Source organism: Trypanosoma cruzi, genomic scaffold, assembly GCF_000209065.1.
Source record: "Trypanosoma cruzi strain CL Brener 1047053517067 genomic scaffold, whole genome shotgun sequence".
NCBI lineage: Eukaryota > Euglenozoa > Kinetoplastea > Trypanosomatida > Trypanosomatidae > Trypanosoma > Trypanosoma cruzi.
This window is the reverse complement of record NW_001849473.1, coordinates 91,262-110,546: the sequence shown is the minus strand read 5'-3', so window position 1 is coordinate 110,546 and position 19,285 is coordinate 91,262. Positions and strand designations below refer to the sequence as shown.

The window sequence follows — 19,285 nt, the reverse complement described above, 5'->3', positions numbered from 1 at the left end:
ATCATTTATTTTTTTTCTTAATTATTTTTTTTTCTCTATCTTTTCCTATGTTTATATTTGTTGGGAAGCATTTATTTATTTATTTATTTATTTATTTTATTTTATTTTATTTTTTTTAAGTGTATGCAGGCAATTGTCCTGACGCCTTTGGCGGTGTTCTCGGCTTGACTTCTTCTACCTCTTCTAGCATGTGTATAGGGATTGGTCATCGTATTATTATCATTATTGTTATTACTATTACTATCATTGTTATTTTCTTTTTATTTATTTATTTATTTTTTTTACCCAGAAATTATTTTGACATTATTATTATTTCTTTCTTTCTTTCTTTCTTTCTTCTGGGGTATGTGTACATCCTTTTTTATTTCAATAACTACTGGCTTTCACACGCCTTTTTCTTCACGTACACACACAGACACACACACACACACACACACACACTTGCTTGCTTTCGGTGTTATATGCGTTTTTTGTTGTTTTTTGTTTTCTTTTTGTGTTGGCTCAAAAAAAAAAAAAAAAAAAAAAAGGAAGAGGACGGGCGCGCAGGGCGGAACGTGTGGCCAAAGACTGACTCCATCACTGTGGGGAGAGGGGCATAAGGACAACGCTACGGCTCTGTTTTGTAGAGGAGCGGCAATTCATCCACGGATGTCTGCAAGGGGAAAAGAAGGCTCCCCATTTTCGGATCCTAACCGCATGCAAAGGGAGGAAAAAAGCTCCGGCACCTCGACAAACGGCTTCTTCTCGCCCATTCTGGCACGCAATAGTAACTACAATGCTGGGGGCGGTGAGACAGGTCACATGGGCCCTTTAGAGAATGGAGATCTTTATGAGAATGGGTATGAGAGCATCTATGAAAACAGCGTGGGAAATTATTTTGCCTTTGGACCTATGGACAACATGCAAGAGATGGATTTGGAATATGGATCGCAGTTGGAAATGGTTGACGGTTCCCCAACGGGCCTTGTGTACGGTTTGAGGGGTTCGTACGGCCCCTTTTATGGTATGGGGGGCTCTTATGGCTCCACGCATCGGCCACACACGGAGCTTGGTGTGGTGGTTAATTTGCAAGTTCCTTACTCCTTCACTTTTCCGTCGAATCTTGGTTGTGGGAGTTCAACCATCCGGTTAATGAGCGATACAAATGATGAACTCGGTTCCTTTTCCGCCCCAGCAAGCCCCCCGAATACCCCGACGCAAATAAGTCCAGAATCACGGTCAATTTGGGAGAATCTCTCCCCTGAGTCTGTTAAGATCTTTTTTCCAGGAAGATGTGCTGAGAATGAGCCTGCTTTTAGCACAGGGGGTGGTGAGACGAAGATGGAGGTGACGTTGTCTGACTTGGATGAATTGGAATCGATTGTATGGGCCTCCCAATCCCCGGCAAAAGAGAAAGACACCCGCATAAAGACGCTTGTGCTTGTCGAGAAGGACGAGGAACTGACGACCGCAAGCGCCGCATTGAAGGTTGATGGCGATACCGTCACGTTGAAGCAGATGAAGTACACTCCAGACGAGGTCATAATTACGGACGGAGAAAGTAAGAGAGAGATTCAGTCAAATCTCGTCTCCAATATGGTCGACGGTTTTTTGCTTGGTCACAATGCAGCACTTCTGGTCTCGTGGGACGCAAGGGCGCCAACGGCACCGGACAGACTGGTGCTGTCGACGCTGAAGCTTATTGTAGCACGGCTCGAGGCGCGAGAGAAGAGTGCGGATAGGCAGGTTTCCATGTCGTTGACCCTGGATTCTTTGCACGGGAATAACGTACGAGATTTACTCTCTTCGAACACCCCGACAACTGCCGGGGCGGCAATTTTGTTTGGACGCTCCCCCATTTTGGGTTCGATGGTTCTCGACACCACTGCCGTGGATATCAAGACGGCCGAAGACTGCGAAAGGCACATGAAAACCGCCAACGACAAGAGGACCGACGTGGATCGGCTTATTCTTGGGACATTGCTGTTGAGGCAATGGGACAAGAAGGAGAAGGATGTACTTCTTTCTTCGCTAACGATTGCCATTTCAGAAGACGGGACAATACCTTTTGTGGACGTGGTGCGGAGGTGTGCGGCCAAAACTGCCGAGCCTCTTTGTTGCGCCATTAACGGACCCTGCATTTCAGTCCACGCTCTCTGCATATATGAAACGAACATCATTTGTGAGGAAATGCTGCGGCACGCAGAGGAGATTGGAAAGATGGCGAATAAATCCCCACACAGCGGCAGCGTACTTCATTTTATTGAGGCAGTTGAGGCGCATCAGGTTGAATTGAATAAAAAGGCACAAGAATCCAACACAAATAGCCATGGATTTGCTTGCTTCCTTGAAAACGTCATTAAGGACTTGAAACAGCTGCTGGAGGAGCCGGAAAATGCCAATACGCTGGTGTTCAGAGTCATGTCAGAATAGTCTTTAAAGAGTTACTATTTGGCGAACCGCGGGCGGCCGGAAGCGCAGAAACATGGCGCGTGACTGCGGGCAAATTTGGGAGTTGACAAAATCATAAATTGTCTTTTTCAAGGCAACTGTTTCGCAGCAATAAGTGATACTGTTGCTTTACTCCTTGCCTTTGCATGCGGCTAGTTAGGTACGCCTGTTGGACTTCAACACGACCAATGTATCAATTTGCTCGGTCTTTCAGCGAGCTGAGCCGCATCGGGAGGGAGATGAACAAAAGGAACGCGAGTGTTGTGGCGACCGTGCATCAGCGCAGCAGGGAAGCCGATGGGGGTGTTGTCTTGGCAACCATGAATTTGATTTCCGCTGGGTTTGGCCTGCTGCCTTACCGCGGGGTTGTGGATGGTGAGAAGACGGAGATATTGACGCCCTCAGCGGATCTTGGACACAGCGGAGAGGTTTTGCTTCAGAGCAGGATGAGGGTGCCTCAAGCAGCTTCCACGGGTGTCACATGTACCACCAGGGAGTTCAGCCAGAAAGAAGGAGAGAACAACAACAACAACAACAACAAAAAAGGCAATGAAGGGGCGCACCAACTTTCCGAGGGACTTTGGGAACGAAGTGCCCTCTGCTCATCTTGACGCGCGACATTGAGCTCAAACGCCCCATGGCGGGAAGATTCATACCAGATATGAAAACAAATACGAAAAGGCGGTTCGAGTGTCTTGTTGTGACGGCCGGGGAGGATGGGACAGCAGTGAATGCGGTCAAGCCAGATGGCAAAGGCATCTGCATTCTTGTGAACGGTTTTGCCACATTGGTAAACTCTTGCCTCATGCGTTCGGTTGCAGCTGCTGGACAGTGTGGTCGACAAGTTCAGCAGTGAGATGCTGCTGGCGGTGCGGGGAGCCAAACCCTTCTTTGTACCGCTCACTCCAGACGGCCAGCTGTTCATTCTTCCTCTTGATCTGAGGGGCGGGAAGGGGGCGTGTGAACTTCCGGTACAGACGAGCCGGTTTCAAAAGTGCACTCCTGTGTCCTTGACGCCCATCGGTTCGTCAGCGAGCGGCGCCAGACTCAACTTATTGGTTGGCGTCGCGAACCTCAAAAAACAAAACATGAACCAACAACAACCAACACCGTAATCGTAAAGGACGACACATTTGCGTCGTTTCTGTTACCGAAACAAGTGAATGAAAAGAGGGATGCTATCTTCAGCTCTTTTTGTGTCACAATGGCGGGAACGGGCCCGGCGATGTAAATGAAGGGGGTGACGGAGGTGCCAGGGTAGGCGTGTTGTGTTTCCTTGCGAATGGTGGGGTGGAAATAGTGGACCTGCTGCGAGGACTGGTGGGTAAAATATTGTCGGCATACCTCATGAGTGAGCCGGATTAGCTTTAGCGTGGCCAGCGTGAGGTGAAGCACGGGTGTAATGAAGATGTAAAGGAATAATCCGGAAAGAGAAAATCAATGTAAACATAGTCTTAGGTATAAAATAAAAACTGGTGTTTTTTCAAAGCGTTAGTTGGATTTAAATGCACTGGAGGTTGTTGCTTGGTCGTCCATCTTCTACGGCGCACTCACTTTCACACTTTTTTCTTGCAGCTGTTATCTACTTTTATATAATGAACTTTTTTTTTTTTAAACTGCATTATTTTTATTATTATATATATATATATATATATCATATTTCTCATTGTTTGTCGCGCTTATCGTTTTTTTTTCTTTTTTTTTTTTTGTGTGTGTTTGTCTCCGATAACTGGCCTCGTCCCATTGTGATTTATTTAAGGATCTGGGGGCTCCCTCTACAAGGGAAAAAGTGGGAGCTTCAAATATGTGTGTTTGTTTCTGATTTACCCCATCTCTTGGTTTTTCCATGTTTGCGGATAGCCTTTATGCATTCTTGCATATGCTTCTGCGAATGCGCTTGTCAATTGATTTTTCTCTGAGATTGGGAACTTCCTCAAATAGAATATATTTTTTTTTTGTTGCTTTTGTTCTTTTCTTGTCTCAAATAATTTCAGTGACCCGCACGCTTTACGGCAGCACTTGTCCCAGCAAGACGCGGCTGGTCGATGCCGTCAGCCCTGCGCCAACAATCCCGTGAGGGAATCATTGCTGGCTCCTGGCTTCCCCCGACAATACGGAGCAATTGACACTGGCGCCACACTGAGGCATCCGGCGGTATTGCCAGAGGAGCACTCTCCAGTTGGGCTCTTTGCTTTGTCCTGGAGGACCCCGGTTCATGTCTCACCCACTCCGCCCACACGAACGGGTGGTTTGGAGATGACTGAGTGTGGTTCCCCTGTCCGAGAGGCCTGGCAATTGACCGTGATACAATTGTTGCCAACTTCCGCATGTATTTTCCACCGTCGCGGTCTCCGGGTCAGGCGCTTTGCCCCCTGCAGGAATGCCGCTGGGATTGTGGGGTACTTCACTATGCATTGGCAGCACGGCAGCGACCACATCACGGTGCCGTACAGGCCTAAATCCGGAGCACTGCACTGCAGAATGGTTGACTTTTGTCCCTTTGAAGAATTGCACCGGCGTCCTTCGGCATACGACCTTGGCACCACGATGAGGTGGTCAACCGTAAAATTTCGGGGGAAAAATGAACATCCAGTCTAACGGCCGAACTGAAATCAGTGTACGTATTGTCTTGCAACTCGCTGAACTTGATCGCGTTGTTTGTGCCTCTCGACTCTTCTTATCTATTCGATTCGATGGGCCAAGGTGGGCACAAGGGTGGATGACATTTCCTTTATCGTGGCACTGTGTGTTTGCGTGTGCGTGTGTGTGTTCGTCTCTGTGGCTGCACCGTCTTGCCGTCGCGTAAGTGTTCTTATGGAAATATGCGTCTTTTTTTTTTTTTCTGTCTTGTTCTTGACACGCCACTGCCCGCATTTTAGCTTCTCCACCAATTTTCTTCTGGCAAGGCAAAAGAGAGGATTCTGTTTGAACCGGCATTATTTTTTAACTACACTGCAACACATCCACAGACGGCTGTAAAGGTCAGTTGCGTTTTTTCTTCTTTTTTTTTTGTGAGTTAGTGTGTGCTGGAGAAGTTTGAGGTAGCATAAACCAACAGGTGACGCCTTGCAGAAAATAGGGAAGAAGGCATTATAGCAATACAAAGTTAGTAATCTATCAAAGCATGTATCAGGTTTCCACGCCAGGGATTTGCCAGGAAGGAATTGGTTCGTGCTTGTCGCCCGGACCACAGTATGAATCTGGGTTTTCCCCCAGCGATATTTCGGTGCAACTGCCTGAAGAAATGTGTGTGGATGACGTGTGCCCGCCTGAACCAAAGATTTACAGCAAAGGGTCACTTTCCAGTCCGATTACAGAAGAAGATAAATCTATGCACATGCAATTTTGCGACATGCGCCAGGACTCGAATCGATCGGCGCCACCGACAGGGGGAAGATTATCTTGCGTGAGCGGCGCGTATTCCATGGGATCAAGCCAGAATAGCCCATTGCGTGGACCGAGTTCTCGTGATATTTCCCTTAATTCATTGTTTGCGGACCTCGAGGGGTGTGAGGTATTGAAGGAGCATTATGGTGAAGTGGCGGAACGCGATGATGGGCCTGAGTCTAACGGGGCGAAGGCCAGCGGCCCGCACAGGAACGTTGAAAACAGCTACATAGCTGCTTCTCGGGGCGGGGCAGAACGGGGGGCGAACAGATACGGCGGTTTGGCGAGCCATCTCGAGCCTGCGATTTGGTCCGGCGGCAGGTGGGGTAACATGGAGATCTACATGCAGTTACCAGATCCCAGTGTGATTCCAGGACCCGGTCCGGGACTCCCTTTTTCGGTTAATCGCCAGAGCGTGTTTGTGATGGGCCAATTTGATCTTCCTGTCTATGCCGACGGCGACGTGTTTATGGGAAGCCGTGCGGAGGATAAGAAAGAGAGTAACAGTGAGAGAATGAAAGAGCAGGGGTGTCAACCGTAGTGACGCACCCCCTTTCTCCTCATTGTGAGGACTTCTCTGGTGGAGCCGATAATAAGCACGCAAGAGTTTTTTTTTTTTGTTGTTGTTGTGTGTGTGTGTTTATGCGTGCTAAACGGACTCAGGAGGTTTACGTGAAAAGGAAATCAACTACAAGAAAGAGGATGCTCAAGTTTGGGACAGTTTACATGAATAAATAAGTACACAGACCCTTCCTTCAGTGTTTTGGGGTCATTTGAAAAAAAAAAAAAAAAAAAAATTTGTTGCTTTTTTTTTCATTTTATTGGTTTTTTTAAAATTCCCTTTCATATATATTCTCAGAATGACGCATGGCATGAGAAGTACAAAAGTAGAACGAGAGGAATTTAGGAAAGATTTGTCTCTTTTTTTTTTTTTTTTTTTTTTTCTCGCTTTCCTAATTTTCTTAATTTATTTTTAGGCTATTTTCCTTTCTGGCATGTATTTTTTTTTCTCTATTATATATATATATATATATTTAAATTCTTTTTTAAATTCTACAAATCTGACTTCCTTTTTATGTGTATGAATTTCTTAGGAAAGTCCTCCATTGTGTGCTACTTCTCATCCATTGTCCTCTGTTCTGGGATATATATTTATATATATATATATATATTATTTAAAAGCGTGTACAATTCCTTATATTTATATATAAAATTATTATTATTATTGTTATTTATTATTATTATTATTTGTTTTGGATGGTTATTTCATGCACTGTCTCCAAACTTATCTTTTTTACTTATTCCATCCATTTGAATTGCCCTCTTCCCCCCTGTAAATGCGCTCCTTCTGCTTTGGAGCTCGACTTATGTGTTTGTTTGTTTGTGTGTGTGTGTGTGTGTGTTTCCTTCTCGTTGAGTGCTTGAGTGGGGGGGGGGAGGGGCGCACTGATGTTCTCACTACTATACGCACGCGTATTATTTATTTTATTTTATTTTATTTTTCTTTGCTGAACCCCACTTTGACAGTTGAGGTAACTTTTTGTCTTTTTATTTTATTATTATTATTTTTATATCCCGTGAACGGAGGTGGGGGGATTTGTTTAAGGAAGAGCGATGCAACATTATGATCCACGTCAACTGGCGGGGCCGAAGGAACAAGTCTTTCGCCCTCAAAACTCCATCCTAAAAAAATCAGGAACCTGGGCCCAGAAAATGGACGGGACAGGTGCTGCGCAGGAATATGGGAGAATCGGCGTTTCCACAACGAACGGCAGTGAGGTGGGCAATATTAACGGCGCTCCAGCAATTCGTCAATTTGTCCCAGGCCAGTTGGCACCGTCGTCGCCATCGCCAGTTTATGGAAACCAAGGAAAGGGATTTCACGGCATTACAAACTACAGCACGGGCCAAAGAGAAGATCTTGCGCATGCGAACGAGGGAACAAGTGTACCTCAGTTGGGTGGGGGAAATATGGATGGCCCAAGCTTTACCTCGTGTGACCCATCTCTGCCTCAGGGGCTGTCTCAGCATCAAGAGTCTCTTCAAGGCCGTGGCTTACCTGGAAGTGTTTACGGCATGGAGGGTGGGAACCCAGGCAGCTTCTTTGGTTCCTCTAGGAACATTATGGGTCCGGGGATGGGTGGAGAAGTGTACGATGCAGGGTTTGGAAATATGGTTCCTGGGATGGGTGGAGAAGGGTACGATGCAGGGTTTGGAAATATGTACGAGAATCCAATTATCACTGCCCAATGGGCCAGCTTGAACAGCGTGGACCCAGATAGCATGTACGGTGGAGGGTGCGTGCAACGCTCGAGCTTGGGTTTCAACATCAATCAGCTTTGTCCAAATATTTCTACCACGGAGGGACACGTCAAACTGAATCGGAGTGGCAAGCGTGGTGGCAAGCGAACTGAAACTGAAGTCATGAATGAGAAGGGGGAGATGGTATCGACAGGCACGGCGGTTGCCCCTCTCTTATTACGCAAATCGAGCCTTTCAAAGAACGAGGAGTCAAGGGTGACAGCAAAATGCCCGGCAAACTACAATATTCATACACTCATTCTCGTTGACAAGGATAGTGACTTGTCGAAGAGGCTGTGCATCTCCGTGAAAGACCCCATTACTCTTCTTTTCAAGAGAGAGAATGGAGAGGATGAGAAGTTTGAAAATGATGAGTGCATTTTGCGTGATAACATATCAGACAACGTGAACTCTGTGCTTCTGGTTGACCTACAGGACCACTGGATTGCCGGGCACACTTCGGCCCTTCTGGTGGGAGGCGCAAAAGACCGTGGCGAGGAATCTGTGCAGTTTGCGAGGCGGTTTCTTACTCAATGCCTAGAGAAGGTGGAAAAGAATTCAAAGGAAAAGCTTATTGAATTTGATATTACTGTTACATTTGGTTTGGTAGAGTCCACCGACCGCATTCGGGATCTTCTTAATCCTGAAAATGCGACGTACGAGAAAATGCAACTTGGCTCAAGCCCTGTATTCGGTCCCTGTCTCTGCGGTATGAAAAGCAGGAATGTTAAATCCTTGAAGGAGTGTGTTGATGTATTTGACGAGGCTATTGGACGCAGTGATGAAAAGAAGCAGCTGGTGGTCGGTTTCTTTGTTCTTAAGCAGCTCAAAAAGAGCAGCGAGGAGAACGATGTTTACCTTTCATCGCTCTGCATGGGACTTGCAAGGGAGGAGATTTCGCATTTCAATGAGCTGAGGGAAATGGGTACATCCGACCTCTGCACGTTGTTCCGCTACGCCATTGGTGGTGCTAGTGTCACCGTGACCACGCTGCTCTTGTCGGAGCGAGACCCCAATTCCCGCGGCTGCCTGGAGTTGGGCCGTAAGATGCGAGAGATTAAAAATAACCCGCCTCGTATTGGCAACCTTAGGCGTTGCTTGGAAAAGACCAAGAAGGAGATTGGCCGACAGAGGGAAAATATGGATCAAATGAGTGACGCAGAGAAGAAATTAACGGAGCGCATCGTAGCACGCATGGAGACCATAGTGAAGGATTCGGAGGAGATGCTGTCAAACCCGGATAGCACCAATTTAAAATTTTACTCCATGGGCGGATAGATATGAGAATCGCAGGGAAAAGGATATGAAACTCGATAAGAAATGGAAAAGAAACCAACAATCTTGAATTAAGTTCTATGAGGAACATCATTGCAAAATGTGAATGGACAGTAGGGGTGAATATGATGTTTGTAATGATGTTGTTTGGCTTTTTTTTTTTGTTTTTTTTTTTGCCTTTTAGCTGTTTTTATGAATGTTCTTCTTGTTTTATTTACTGTCATTGATATGTATATATATATATATTTATTTATTTATATAGTTTTATTTATTTATATTGACTTTCATTTATTTATTTATTTATTTTTTTTCCCTTCCCCCCCTAAACTCCATAGATTCTTTAACCTCTCTCGATCCGCGTGAATTCTTCCCGTCAAGGGCTCCGCTCAAGTCAAATCCGCGTTCCTTTTTTTTTTTTTTTCTTCTTTTTTTCTTTTCTTCGCATACGTTTTATTGCCTTTTTTGTTTTGTTATTTTTTTTTCGTTTTTTTTTTTGTTGTTGTTGGGCTTCACGGAGCGTATGCCTCTACCCCAACACATGCATGCATGCATGCATGTGTATGTGTTTGTGTGGGTTTGGTTATGAAGGCCCATCGAGGCATAAATACGTCGGGGAGAAGTGATGGCGAGTTCCCTGTCATGACTTAAGGGGCGGAGAGTGTTAAATAAACGAGAGAAGAAAATTAAAAAAGAGGAGCGGGCATTGGGTGTGAGTACGTGCGCCTCTGCCTGCATTACGTGGAGCGGTGATATTTGGCAGGAGGTGAAGGAATTGGGGATATATATATATTGTGGGTGGTAATGAGAACCCTGTGTGTGTGTGTGTGTGTGTTTGTGCGTGAGGGCGATGCCACGGGACCAATTCGTTTGGCTCTTTTTGGCTGTATTTTTTTTTTTTTCTTGGTTTATATATATATATCTATATATTATTTTATGTTCTCCACATGCCAGAATAAATCGACATTTACATGCAGTTTATTTGAGAAGGTAATAAAGTCTTGTGTGCATAGTTTGAGGAGAGCAATTAACTGTCTTATTATTATTATTATTATTGTTGTCTTTGTTGTTGCGTGGTCATCATTGTGCATTTCATCCATCAAATGAGGAGAGCGGGGGAAGGGATTCTGTGTGTGTGTGTGTGTGTGTGTGTGTGTGTGTGTGTGTGTCAAGAAACGTAAGTATGGGTTTTAATGGCTTCCCCAAAGGGAATCTGAAGCACATATATATATATATATATATGTATATGTATATGCATGCGTCTAGTTGTTTATGCCTTGTATTTGCGATGTGTGTATAAATGAAGGGATGATCAAAGAAAGAGAGGGGGAGAGAGAGAGGGAGAAAAGAAAGAAAAAAAACAGTAGGTGGCACCACTGTTACTTTTTAAGAGGGAAAAAAGAATGAAATGTATGTACATGCGTGTCTGTATGTAGATGCGCACAGCATGCGGTTTGGCATTCGTCTTTTTTTCCTTTAGAAAAGAGAAATGAATTGTATTTTTGACTTCTTTTTTTTTTTTTTTTTGGGGTGAGGGAAGGTGGGGGTTATCATTTATTTTTCTTTTTCTTTTTCTCTCTTTCTGTGTTTGTCTGTCATATTCCGTGCCATTATTATTGTTTATTTTTGCTTGGTTTCAAAAGGTGGGTGGGTGGGTGGGTGGCTGCCATCGCTCGGGGTTTTCCGAATCCGGTTGTCACCGTCATTTTGTTTTATTTATGTTGCTTTTTTGGGTTGTCGGTTTTTTTTTTTTTTGCGTGTGTTTTTCTGCTTGTGATTTCCCACAGAAGAGAAGATAAGTTGCTGCCTCGGAGCAAAATTAGCGTCAGACCCTCTATGCATTCCTCCGCCGTGCCTCGATCCTCCGCGTGGCCCATGAATGGCCCGTATGGAGGCCGTGGCCCTATGCCGCCAGGCGGTGCCCCGGGGTACGGAATGTATAACCAAGCGGGACCCTTTCAGAGGGTTAATGGAGCAGTTCCTCCGCGCAATGCGTTAATGAAACGAGGCCCTCCCGGGGCCGGAATGCAGCCACCTTCACCATGGTCCGCTGAGGGGAGTCTGTACGGGAGGAGGGGTTCAAACACAGGGTCTCTGCGAAACAGTGTCAATGGCGGAAGTGCTTACAACGGAATGAGTGGGCCAACTGGAGGCAGTTTTTATAAAGAAATGGGTCCTCGTACTGGATCTATGCGTGGCAACGCTTACGAAATGCAAAATATGGGGTTAGGCGGCCCGATGGGAAGTGGGTATGGCAATTTTCCTCCCACACAAAGGACGAGCAGTGGCATGGGAGGTTCAATGTACGGTATGGGCGGTCCTATGGGCATGGGAGGTTCCATGTATGGAATGGGCGTTCCTATGGGCATGGGAGGTTCCATGTACGGTATGGGCGGTCCTATGGGCATGGGAGGTTCCATGTATGGAATGGGCGTTCCTATGGGCATGGGAGGTTCCATGTATGGAATGGGCGTTCCTATGGGCATGGGAGGTTCCATGTATGGAATGGGCGGCCCTATGGGCATGGGAGGTTCCATGTACGGTATGGGCGGTTCTATGGGCATGGGAGGTTCCATGTATGGTATGGGCGGTCCTATGGGCATGGGAGGCTCCAAGTATGGTAGTGTCGTGGATGCTGCATCTCGTCGCGATGGCTTTCTCGCACGCAATGAACTTATTCGGGCCAACATCGCTCCAGTAAAACACTCAAATAATAACGAAGAAAAAAATAATGAAAAAGCCCCGTCACCCGTTCCTAAGAAGTATGAGAAAGCAATATCACCCGTTCCCAAGAAGTATGAAAAAGTAATATCACCCGTTCCCAAGAAGGATGAAAAGGCCCCGACACCTGCTCTCAAGAAGGATGAAAAAGCCCCGACACCCGCTCTCAAGAAGGATGAAAAAGCCCCGACACCCGCTCTCAAGAAGGATGAAAAAGCCTCGACACCTGCTCTCAAGAAGGACGAAAAGGTCACCGTTACCAACTCCGGGAGTTCTAACACCACCAACTTGGCATCCAAGAATGATAAACCCGAAACGGCGGTAGTCAATAATGCTGCTAGTGAAGAAAAGGCAGCCCCTAAGTCTCTGGGTTCTAATTCTCTGCGCAGCACGGAGAATTCAGCCGATAAGAAGGAGGGGAGCGCAGAAAAGCCTGCGACGAAGGAGGATAAGAAGGAGGGGAGCGCAGAAAAGCCTGCGACGAAAGAGGATAAGAAGGAAGAAGAGAGCAAAAAGGAGACGCTGAGGCCCCCAACGGGCACCAACATCCGTGGTGTTGTGGTGATTGTGAAAGCGGCTGCAAGCGCTTCTTCTGCCGCTGTGACAATGAAAAATGCTACAACTGTGACAACTTCGGGCAAAGACGAATTCTCTTTTGACGAAGTTATAACCCACACAGATACATCAAAAACCATGGAATCTGTCATGCTTGAAGATCTCCGCTGCCACTGGTTGGCGGGTCACAACTCCAGCCTGCTCATTGGAACGACGAAAGGGGAAATGAAGGATGCTTTCAACTTAGGGACCCAATTTATTACAAATACATTGTCGGTGTTAGAGAAGGAGGGCTGTAAGTTTGATGTGAGTGTGACCATGGCGGCGGTGAAGGGCGGTAGTGAAGTCAAGGACCTTTTCAAATCATCAGGTGCCGCGTACGAAAATATTCAATTGGCCTCCTCTCCCGTTTTTGGTCCGGCGCTGAGGGGTATGACCAGCAAAAAGCTCACCAAGTCCAGCGAGTGTGTGAAGTTGCTTGAAGATGGATTGGGGAAGCATGATAAGGAAAAGGAGCTTCTTCTGGCATTCCTCGTCTTGAAGCAAATGAAGAAGAGCAGTACGGGCGATGATACGGTCTATCTTTCCACCTTGTGTCTTGTCGTTGCGGGGGAGGAGGTCTCACACCTCACGGGAATAAAGGAAAAGAAGGCCTCCGAGCCGTGGACATTGTTACGCTATGCCGTTGGTGGGGCCAGCAACACCGTCTGCCTGCTTGCCGTGTCTGCGGAGGGGAAAAAGACGTCAAACGTCAAGGCGGTTCTGGAGGTGGGGAAAACCATGCGAGAGGTGAGGAACGGCATCCCACGCAGCGGTAATCTTATGCATTTTGTGGAGTTTACAAAGAGAGAATTAACCAAGCAGAGGGCGGCTGCCGTGAAGGATGAATCCGTGAAGAGAGTCGTGGTTCGCTTGGAAAAAATGCTGAAGGACGCGGAGGAATTTTTGGCAAATCCGGATTCCGAGCCAAAGACATATTAAGAAGACCCTTCACAATCAAACACCACAAAATTATAAATTCCCCTGTGTGTACACATATATATATATATAAATGCACACTGCATTTACACTGAAAAGGAAATATAAATATCAAAGATAATAAACAAACAAACGACAACAACAACAAAAAGAAAAGAAAAGAAAAGAAAAGGAGGGGGAAAAGATTTTATGTGTTCTTTTTTATATATTTATATATTTATTTTTATTGCGTTGTGAGAATATTATCATCATTGTCAACATCGTATTATGATTGTTATTTATTTATTTTATTTATTTATTTTATTTATTGATTATTTTCTTTGCCGTCGTTGTTAAGCAGGAGGTAAATGTGGAGGTGTAATTATGCCAGTTTTTTTCTTTTCTTTTTTTCTTTTCTTTTCTTTTCTTTGTTGAGGTGGCGGGGAAAATAACAACTTGAAAAAAAAAAAAAAAAAAAAAAAAAAAGACTGCAAGAAACAAACAAACAAAAAAAAAAAAAAAGAAAAAAAATATTTTTTTTTATTATTTTTTATTTTTATTTTTAAGCGCCAATCGAAGTGTTTCTTCATTTCTGTTTTTAAGGGGATAATTCGGGGTGGCGGAGGGATGGAGGCGTCAATTTTTATATTTTTTTTTTTTATTTATTTCTTCTTCTGGTTGTTGTTTTTGTTGCTTTTGGTGGTTGATTTACGTGTCATTGTGTGTGCCCATTTTCTCCCACTTCCCTCCCTTCCCGCTAAAAAAAAAAAAAAAAAAAAAAAAAAAAAAAAACTTCTGTTTATTTATTTATTTGTTTATTTAGGCATCGCCTTTGTTTTTCCCCTTTTTTTTTTTTTATTTTTTATTTTTTATTTTTTATTTTTGTTTTTATTTCCCTTTCTTGCAGTTGTTCTTGGCGTGTGGTGATGCTGCACCATTGCCCTGTGTGTGTGTGTGTGTGTGTGTGTGTGCACACGTAATATATATAAGTACATGTAGGCGAAAAATTGATGCGGATTTGAATAAATTAAAATAAATAATAAAAAAAAGAAAAAAAAAAAGTGTTTTAGGGACTGTTGGCTGGGAAGTGAGAGAAGTAAAAAATAAAAGAGAAGGAAGAAAAAAAAAAAAAAAAAAAACGTTTTGAGTGTATTCATGTTTATTGTTATTTCTGTATGAGGAGGGAGAATGGAGGGGATTATTTTATTTTGTTTTACCCCTTCAATCCAGATGTGGTTGAAAAAAAGGGAAAGAGAAGTGATATATCTATATGTACATGTATCTCCCTCTCTGATTCCTTATAAAAGCATATACATGTATATATGTATATATGTATATATGTATATATTGTTTTTTATTGACTGAAGAAGGAGGATAATTTCTCTCTCGCGTCCATTTTTTTTTTTTTTTTTTTACCCCCTTCTCTATCTCTTTTTCCGCGCACAATCTTTTGTACAAATTTTGTGAATATTTATATTTATATTTATATTGATATGCAAAAAGCCTATGTTTCTATGTATTTATATGTATATATGTGTATAAGTGGTTTTCCCCCTTTTTATCTTTATTTCCTTCTTCTTTTTTTTTTTCCCTATTTGGGATGTGGGGGAAGGGGAAAGAAAAAAAAAATATTTGTCTGCGAATGTGTGTGGTTGGATGCATCTGAAGGAAATGGCGGCATGTGCGTATCTTTTTTTTTTCTCTCTCTGTTTTTTTTCCCAGCAGTGGGTGGGTAGGTGGAGGCGGAGAAAAGAGGAAATGACACGTCAGAGCCCCCACATGGTCTTTTTTTTCTTTTTTTTTGTTTGTTGGATATTTTGGTTTCACACATTTTCCGCAAGATGGCTGTCACGGTGCCGGGCGCAGGGCACATGTTTCCTCCCACCACCCCCACCACCGCCAACAAACTCCCTAACTGATTCTCTTCTTTCTGCTCTTGTGTGCAACAACAAAGGAATAGGGATGAATGGCGCTGTTCAGAAAGCATGAGACGCGTTCGCGGAGAAAGGGATGACAGACGTGCGTTTCTCTTTGACACGGATGAGGGCTGGAGGACCGTGAGAGGCTCCTGCTTGATTATTTTCCAGGCTGGGCGACAGAAGGGGGGGATAAATCCCCATGGGACCACCGTGCTGGGTTCTCTCTGCGTGTGTGTGTTTGTGCATCTGGCTCCCCCACACGCGTATTTGTGAAACTGGCATCGTGCATGATAATCCCGTGCAAAATTATTATTATTATTTTTTTCTTTTTCTACACATGTCTTTTTTTTTTAGTTAGTTGTAATGCGCGGGGAGGTTGACGGAGACTGCGGCGCACACGGTGAGTCAGACCAGGCATTGAACGATGGTCAGGGACGTGCAAATGAATCGCAGATGGTCCTGACTATGCGGTTGGAGGACTTTTGTTTTAATTTTTTAGACAAGCAGGAAGAACTGTTTGATGAGGCTCGAGAGGAGCAGTGTGCATCAAAGTCAAGGATTCTCTACAACTCCAGCCTGAGTTCGACCCCAGTTTTGATGGTACAGACAACACCTGACTCCAAGAAGGGGTCAATAAGGAGGGAGGAAATACGGTCTTTGTGTTTGTCAAGGGAGGGAACAGGAGTTTCAAGCGAGCTGTGGGTGTCTATTTCTTCTGCGAGCCCACCGAATTGGAGTAGCCTTTCGCTTTTTGATCCGGATTCCGGGAATAGCGAAGAGCCGGAGCCAGATGAATACATCATGTTAGGGGAGGGCGGGTTTTTGGACAAAATATGTGGTGGGAATCTTGAGCCGGTTGCGTCTGACGGTCCCATGCGAAAAAGTACGGGGGACCACTCGGCATGGGCTCATCAGAAGAAGGAACCCAGTGTTGTCGCGGCAAAGTCATCTGCCTCGTCTTTTCGGAGCCAGGTTGGGGAGGAGATGGCAGGGAATAAGACGGCAGTTTTGGGGGAAGGAAAAAGAAATGCGCGGGGAAACAGCCTTGGAAGTTTGGACATTGTTAACCGCAGTCTTCCAGAGATGCCTAGGAGTCTGCTGGAGCAATGCAACATTGCCGCTGCTCCATTGGAACCAGATTGTAGCGACTCGGAATTTGGACTGCCGCCTTATTACTTTACGTCACTCATGGATTTTATGTCAGCCGAGCCAACTTCAGATGAGGAATTACCACCAATCCTTCAGGCTCATGAGGGGAAAAAACTTTCAAAAACGGACTTTTTAAAGGAAAGGTTGTCTCGTTACCGCATTGAGGGGAAGCGTCAAAATGTCAATTTCCAGCGCGTCAAGGCTGTAGCCTTCATTAGTTCTTTAGAAGGAGGGGATGAATCATGTTCAGATGTACCGCCGTCAATTATTTCTCAGACTGGAACGGGTGCCGTTTCCGTCATTGAACATGAAGAGCTTCGAAATGGTCGTATATTGCAGCTGAAGTCTAGTTATGACATGGATGAGGTGATTTGTTCCACCGAAGTGGGGCGATCGCAGACACTGACATCTCTTTTAAACTGTGTTCATTGTGGTCAGCGATCGTTTCTTTTGTCTACTTATGCCCCTGGTTCTCTTCCGACTTCTGTCAGACTTACCCGCGACTTTCTCAAAAAGTTGATACAGCGCTACCGAGAAGGTGAGGTGGTTGATCGAACAAAATGCACGATTTGGATTTCTTTGGCGGCAATAACGACCCCCCGCTCTGCAGTCGACATGCTCTACCCTGAAGACGAGGAGGGTAATGTCGTGCCCATTAGAAATGGGTTTATAGCCCTTTGTGGACCCCTTCTCATGGGTCTGACATGGCGGGAGGTGTCGTCGAAGGAGTGCTTGGCGGACATTGCGAGTAGGATGCGTCGTCGTCTACGCCGCCACCCGGAAAATATGGTTGTGGGAACCATTCTGGTACGTGAGCGTGCACTTCATATGGATTCCGAGATCAATATCCCAAAGTTGGTTCTTGCAAACTTTACCTTTGCATTAACGAGGGATCCAAGGTTTTTCTGTTCCATTGGTCAAGCAAGGGCATCGCCGTTGCGTGTATTTTTTTCAGACGCATTGGGTGGCGCCGCCTTGACGACGCATGTGACGTGTGTGGGACAGAGTACTAGCAACGGCTTGACTAGCGATTACTTTGACTACGCCCTGATGCTCCAGCGGATAATGAACAGCAGACCATTTGTGTGTGACCTTGGGCTTTGTTACCTGAAGGCTGAGAAATTGCTGCAACGGATCGAGGATTCGGGGAAGTCGAATACTTCTATCAGCAATGATGACATTGAGACGCTTGAGGAAGTTGTGAGCGATACAGAGTGGCTGCTGCACAACGCAGATTTGGCGCCGACGAAATGCATTCGGGAGAGGACAGAGCACCCTTCTACGTCAATTATCTTTTCTTCGGAGGCCGATTTCCTTGAAAAGGATGGCGTCAAGCAACGGAGGCGGAGGGGGACTTTGAACGGGGTTGGGAAGAAGACCACTCGCCCCAGTCCATTTTCATCCCCATATGAGGCGAGTGACGAGAACACCCTCCTACCATCTCTTTGAGAGGGCCGCAGCAATAAGTATGAGAGGGGGGGAGGGGCGATTCAGGATCTTAATGTGGAGGTGACCCAACATCATTGAGACGCCAGGGGAAGTTTTGAGAAACCTGCTTGAGGAATGTGACCTGTGACGCCTTGGCTTAGTTTCTATGGGTGGAAAAGTCATTTGTTTCTGGAAATTTATTTTTCCTTTAGCAGACATACAAACACAATTTATTTATTTATTTTTCTTTTCCTCTCTCACACACCGGCAAAAGCAAGGGGAGAGAAAGAAACGGAGGGAGGGAGGGAGGGAGGGAGGGGGAAAAAAAAAAGGAAAGGGAAAGAGATAGGTGGAGTGACTCTTAGCTAATTTTAGCAATGCACTTTTGGAGACTGGATAGGTCTTTTTTGAGGGAGAACGAGGGAATTTTTATATGTGCATATGTATGTGTGTAGTGTGTTTCTCTGGGGATTTTTCCCCCCACCCTCTCATTCTCTTTCTCACATGTGTTTACGTATGTGTGTGCGCCTTATTTTATTTCCTCATTGGTATGACGATGGAGCGAGTAATATACATATGTATGGTTGAGTTATATATATATATATTCTTGGTGATGCATGGTTTTACTGTTAAGTAGTTTAAAAAAAAAGATATTTTTATAGGCCTTGTCCTTTACTACGAAACCCCAGTAGGCTTACCGTGTTATTATTATCATTGAATACTTCACTTCAACTTCCCCGAAATAAATTGGGAGAAGGGTATTAACGTTTTTGTTTTAAGAATAGACTCTCTTTTTCTTTCTCTTTTTTTTTTTTTTTTTTCTCTTTTACCGCCATGGGGACACGCATCTTCACTTTCAGTTTCTTTTCTTTCTTTGTTATTTTTTTGTATCATTTGTATTATTTGTAAGGTGCATTTCTTGTGTCTGTGCTAAATATGTGTTTCTGTCTTCTGGCCAATGAGGAGACCCCGCGTAAAGAAAACGATGAAAAAAAAAAAAAAAAAAAACGCGAAGAAGAGAGAATCAAATTTTATTTTATTATTATTTTTATTTATTCCTTTTTTTTTTTTTTTTTTTCATAAAGTTCTCGTTAAGTTTTTTTTTTTTTTTTTTTTTTTTTTCCCCTGGAACCGGGGGACGTGTAGGCCGGCACCTTGTTTTGCAT

At 44.7% G+C, this 19,285-nt stretch overlaps 5 protein-coding genes across 5 annotated transcripts, besides 52 other annotated features; all 5 read left to right on the top strand.

The window, feature by feature from the left end:
• Positions 1 to 62: part of a sequence feature (A-rich) that runs on past the window's edge.
• Positions 1 to 19,285: part of a sequence feature (heterozygous, Esmeraldo-like haplotype) that runs on past the window's edge.
• Positions 70 to 97: a microsatellite.
• Positions 98 to 119: a sequence feature (AT_rich).
• Positions 212 to 254: a microsatellite.
• Positions 258 to 284: a sequence feature (AT_rich).
• Positions 313 to 338: a microsatellite.
• Tc00.1047053503975.70 (hypothetical protein, conserved) lies at positions 346 to 2,412 on the top strand (the record flags this gene model as incomplete). The annotated part of the gene is made up of 1 exon (XM_807229.1): positions 346 to 2,412. The coding sequence occupies one exon, from the start codon at positions 346 to 348 to the stop codon at positions 2,410 to 2,412; it is 2,067 nt and encodes a 688-aa protein (XP_812322.1).
• Positions 401 to 441: a microsatellite.
• Positions 504 to 526: a microsatellite.
• Positions 2,949 to 2,971: a microsatellite.
• Positions 4,065 to 4,085: a microsatellite.
• Positions 4,116 to 4,138: a microsatellite.
• Tc00.1047053503975.60 (uncharacterized protein) lies at positions 5,555 to 6,358 on the top strand (the record flags this gene model as incomplete). The annotated part of the gene is made up of 1 exon (XM_807228.1): positions 5,555 to 6,358. The coding sequence occupies one exon, from the start codon at positions 5,555 to 5,557 to the stop codon at positions 6,356 to 6,358; it is 804 nt and encodes a 267-aa protein (XP_812321.1).
• Positions 6,594 to 6,614: a microsatellite.
• Positions 6,739 to 6,761: a microsatellite.
• Positions 6,830 to 6,870: a sequence feature (AT_rich).
• Positions 6,962 to 6,989: a microsatellite.
• Positions 7,030 to 7,066: a microsatellite.
• Positions 7,186 to 7,220: a microsatellite.
• Positions 7,297 to 7,319: a microsatellite.
• Positions 7,363 to 7,391: a sequence feature (AT_rich).
• Positions 7,432 to 9,396, top strand: Tc00.1047053503975.50 (hypothetical protein, conserved; the record flags this gene model as incomplete). The annotated part of the gene is made up of 1 exon (XM_807227.1): positions 7,432 to 9,396. The coding sequence occupies one exon, from the start codon at positions 7,432 to 7,434 to the stop codon at positions 9,394 to 9,396; it is 1,965 nt and encodes a 654-aa protein (XP_812320.1).
• Positions 9,537 to 9,605: a sequence feature (A-rich).
• Positions 9,621 to 9,703: a microsatellite.
• Positions 9,800 to 9,888: a sequence feature (A-rich).
• Positions 9,931 to 9,950: a microsatellite.
• Positions 10,205 to 10,234: a microsatellite.
• Positions 10,298 to 10,328: a sequence feature (AT_rich).
• Positions 10,427 to 10,449: a microsatellite.
• Positions 10,519 to 10,559: a microsatellite.
• Positions 10,613 to 10,644: a microsatellite.
• Positions 10,705 to 10,750: a sequence feature (CT-rich).
• Positions 11,033 to 11,053: a microsatellite.
• Positions 11,227 to 13,647, top strand: Tc00.1047053503975.40 (hypothetical protein, conserved; the record flags this gene model as incomplete). Its single annotated transcript, XM_807226.1, has 1 exon — positions 11,227 to 13,647. The coding sequence occupies one exon, from the start codon at positions 11,227 to 11,229 to the stop codon at positions 13,645 to 13,647; it is 2,421 nt and encodes an 806-aa protein (XP_812319.1).
• Positions 13,792 to 13,816: a microsatellite.
• Positions 13,842 to 13,872: a sequence feature (AT_rich).
• Positions 13,919 to 13,957: a microsatellite.
• Positions 14,015 to 14,053: a microsatellite.
• Positions 14,083 to 14,154: a microsatellite.
• Positions 14,155 to 14,189: a sequence feature (AT_rich).
• Positions 14,264 to 14,321: a sequence feature (A-rich).
• Positions 14,383 to 14,415: a microsatellite.
• Positions 14,422 to 14,445: a microsatellite.
• Positions 14,468 to 14,517: a microsatellite.
• Positions 14,567 to 14,594: a microsatellite.
• Positions 14,645 to 14,684: a sequence feature (AT_rich).
• Positions 14,722 to 14,762: a microsatellite.
• Positions 14,932 to 14,969: a microsatellite.
• Positions 15,018 to 15,038: a sequence feature (AT_rich).
• Positions 15,086 to 15,167: a microsatellite.
• Positions 15,845 to 15,867: a sequence feature (AT_rich).
• Tc00.1047053503975.20 (uncharacterized protein) lies at positions 15,906 to 18,140 on the top strand (the record flags this gene model as incomplete). Its single annotated transcript, XM_807225.1, has 1 exon — positions 15,906 to 18,140. One exon carries the CDS (start codon positions 15,906 to 15,908, stop codon positions 18,138 to 18,140), a length of 2,235 nt encoding a protein of 744 aa, XP_812318.1.
• Positions 18,413 to 18,438: a microsatellite.
• Positions 18,911 to 18,947: a microsatellite.
• Positions 19,108 to 19,127: a microsatellite.
• Positions 19,149 to 19,241: a sequence feature (A-rich).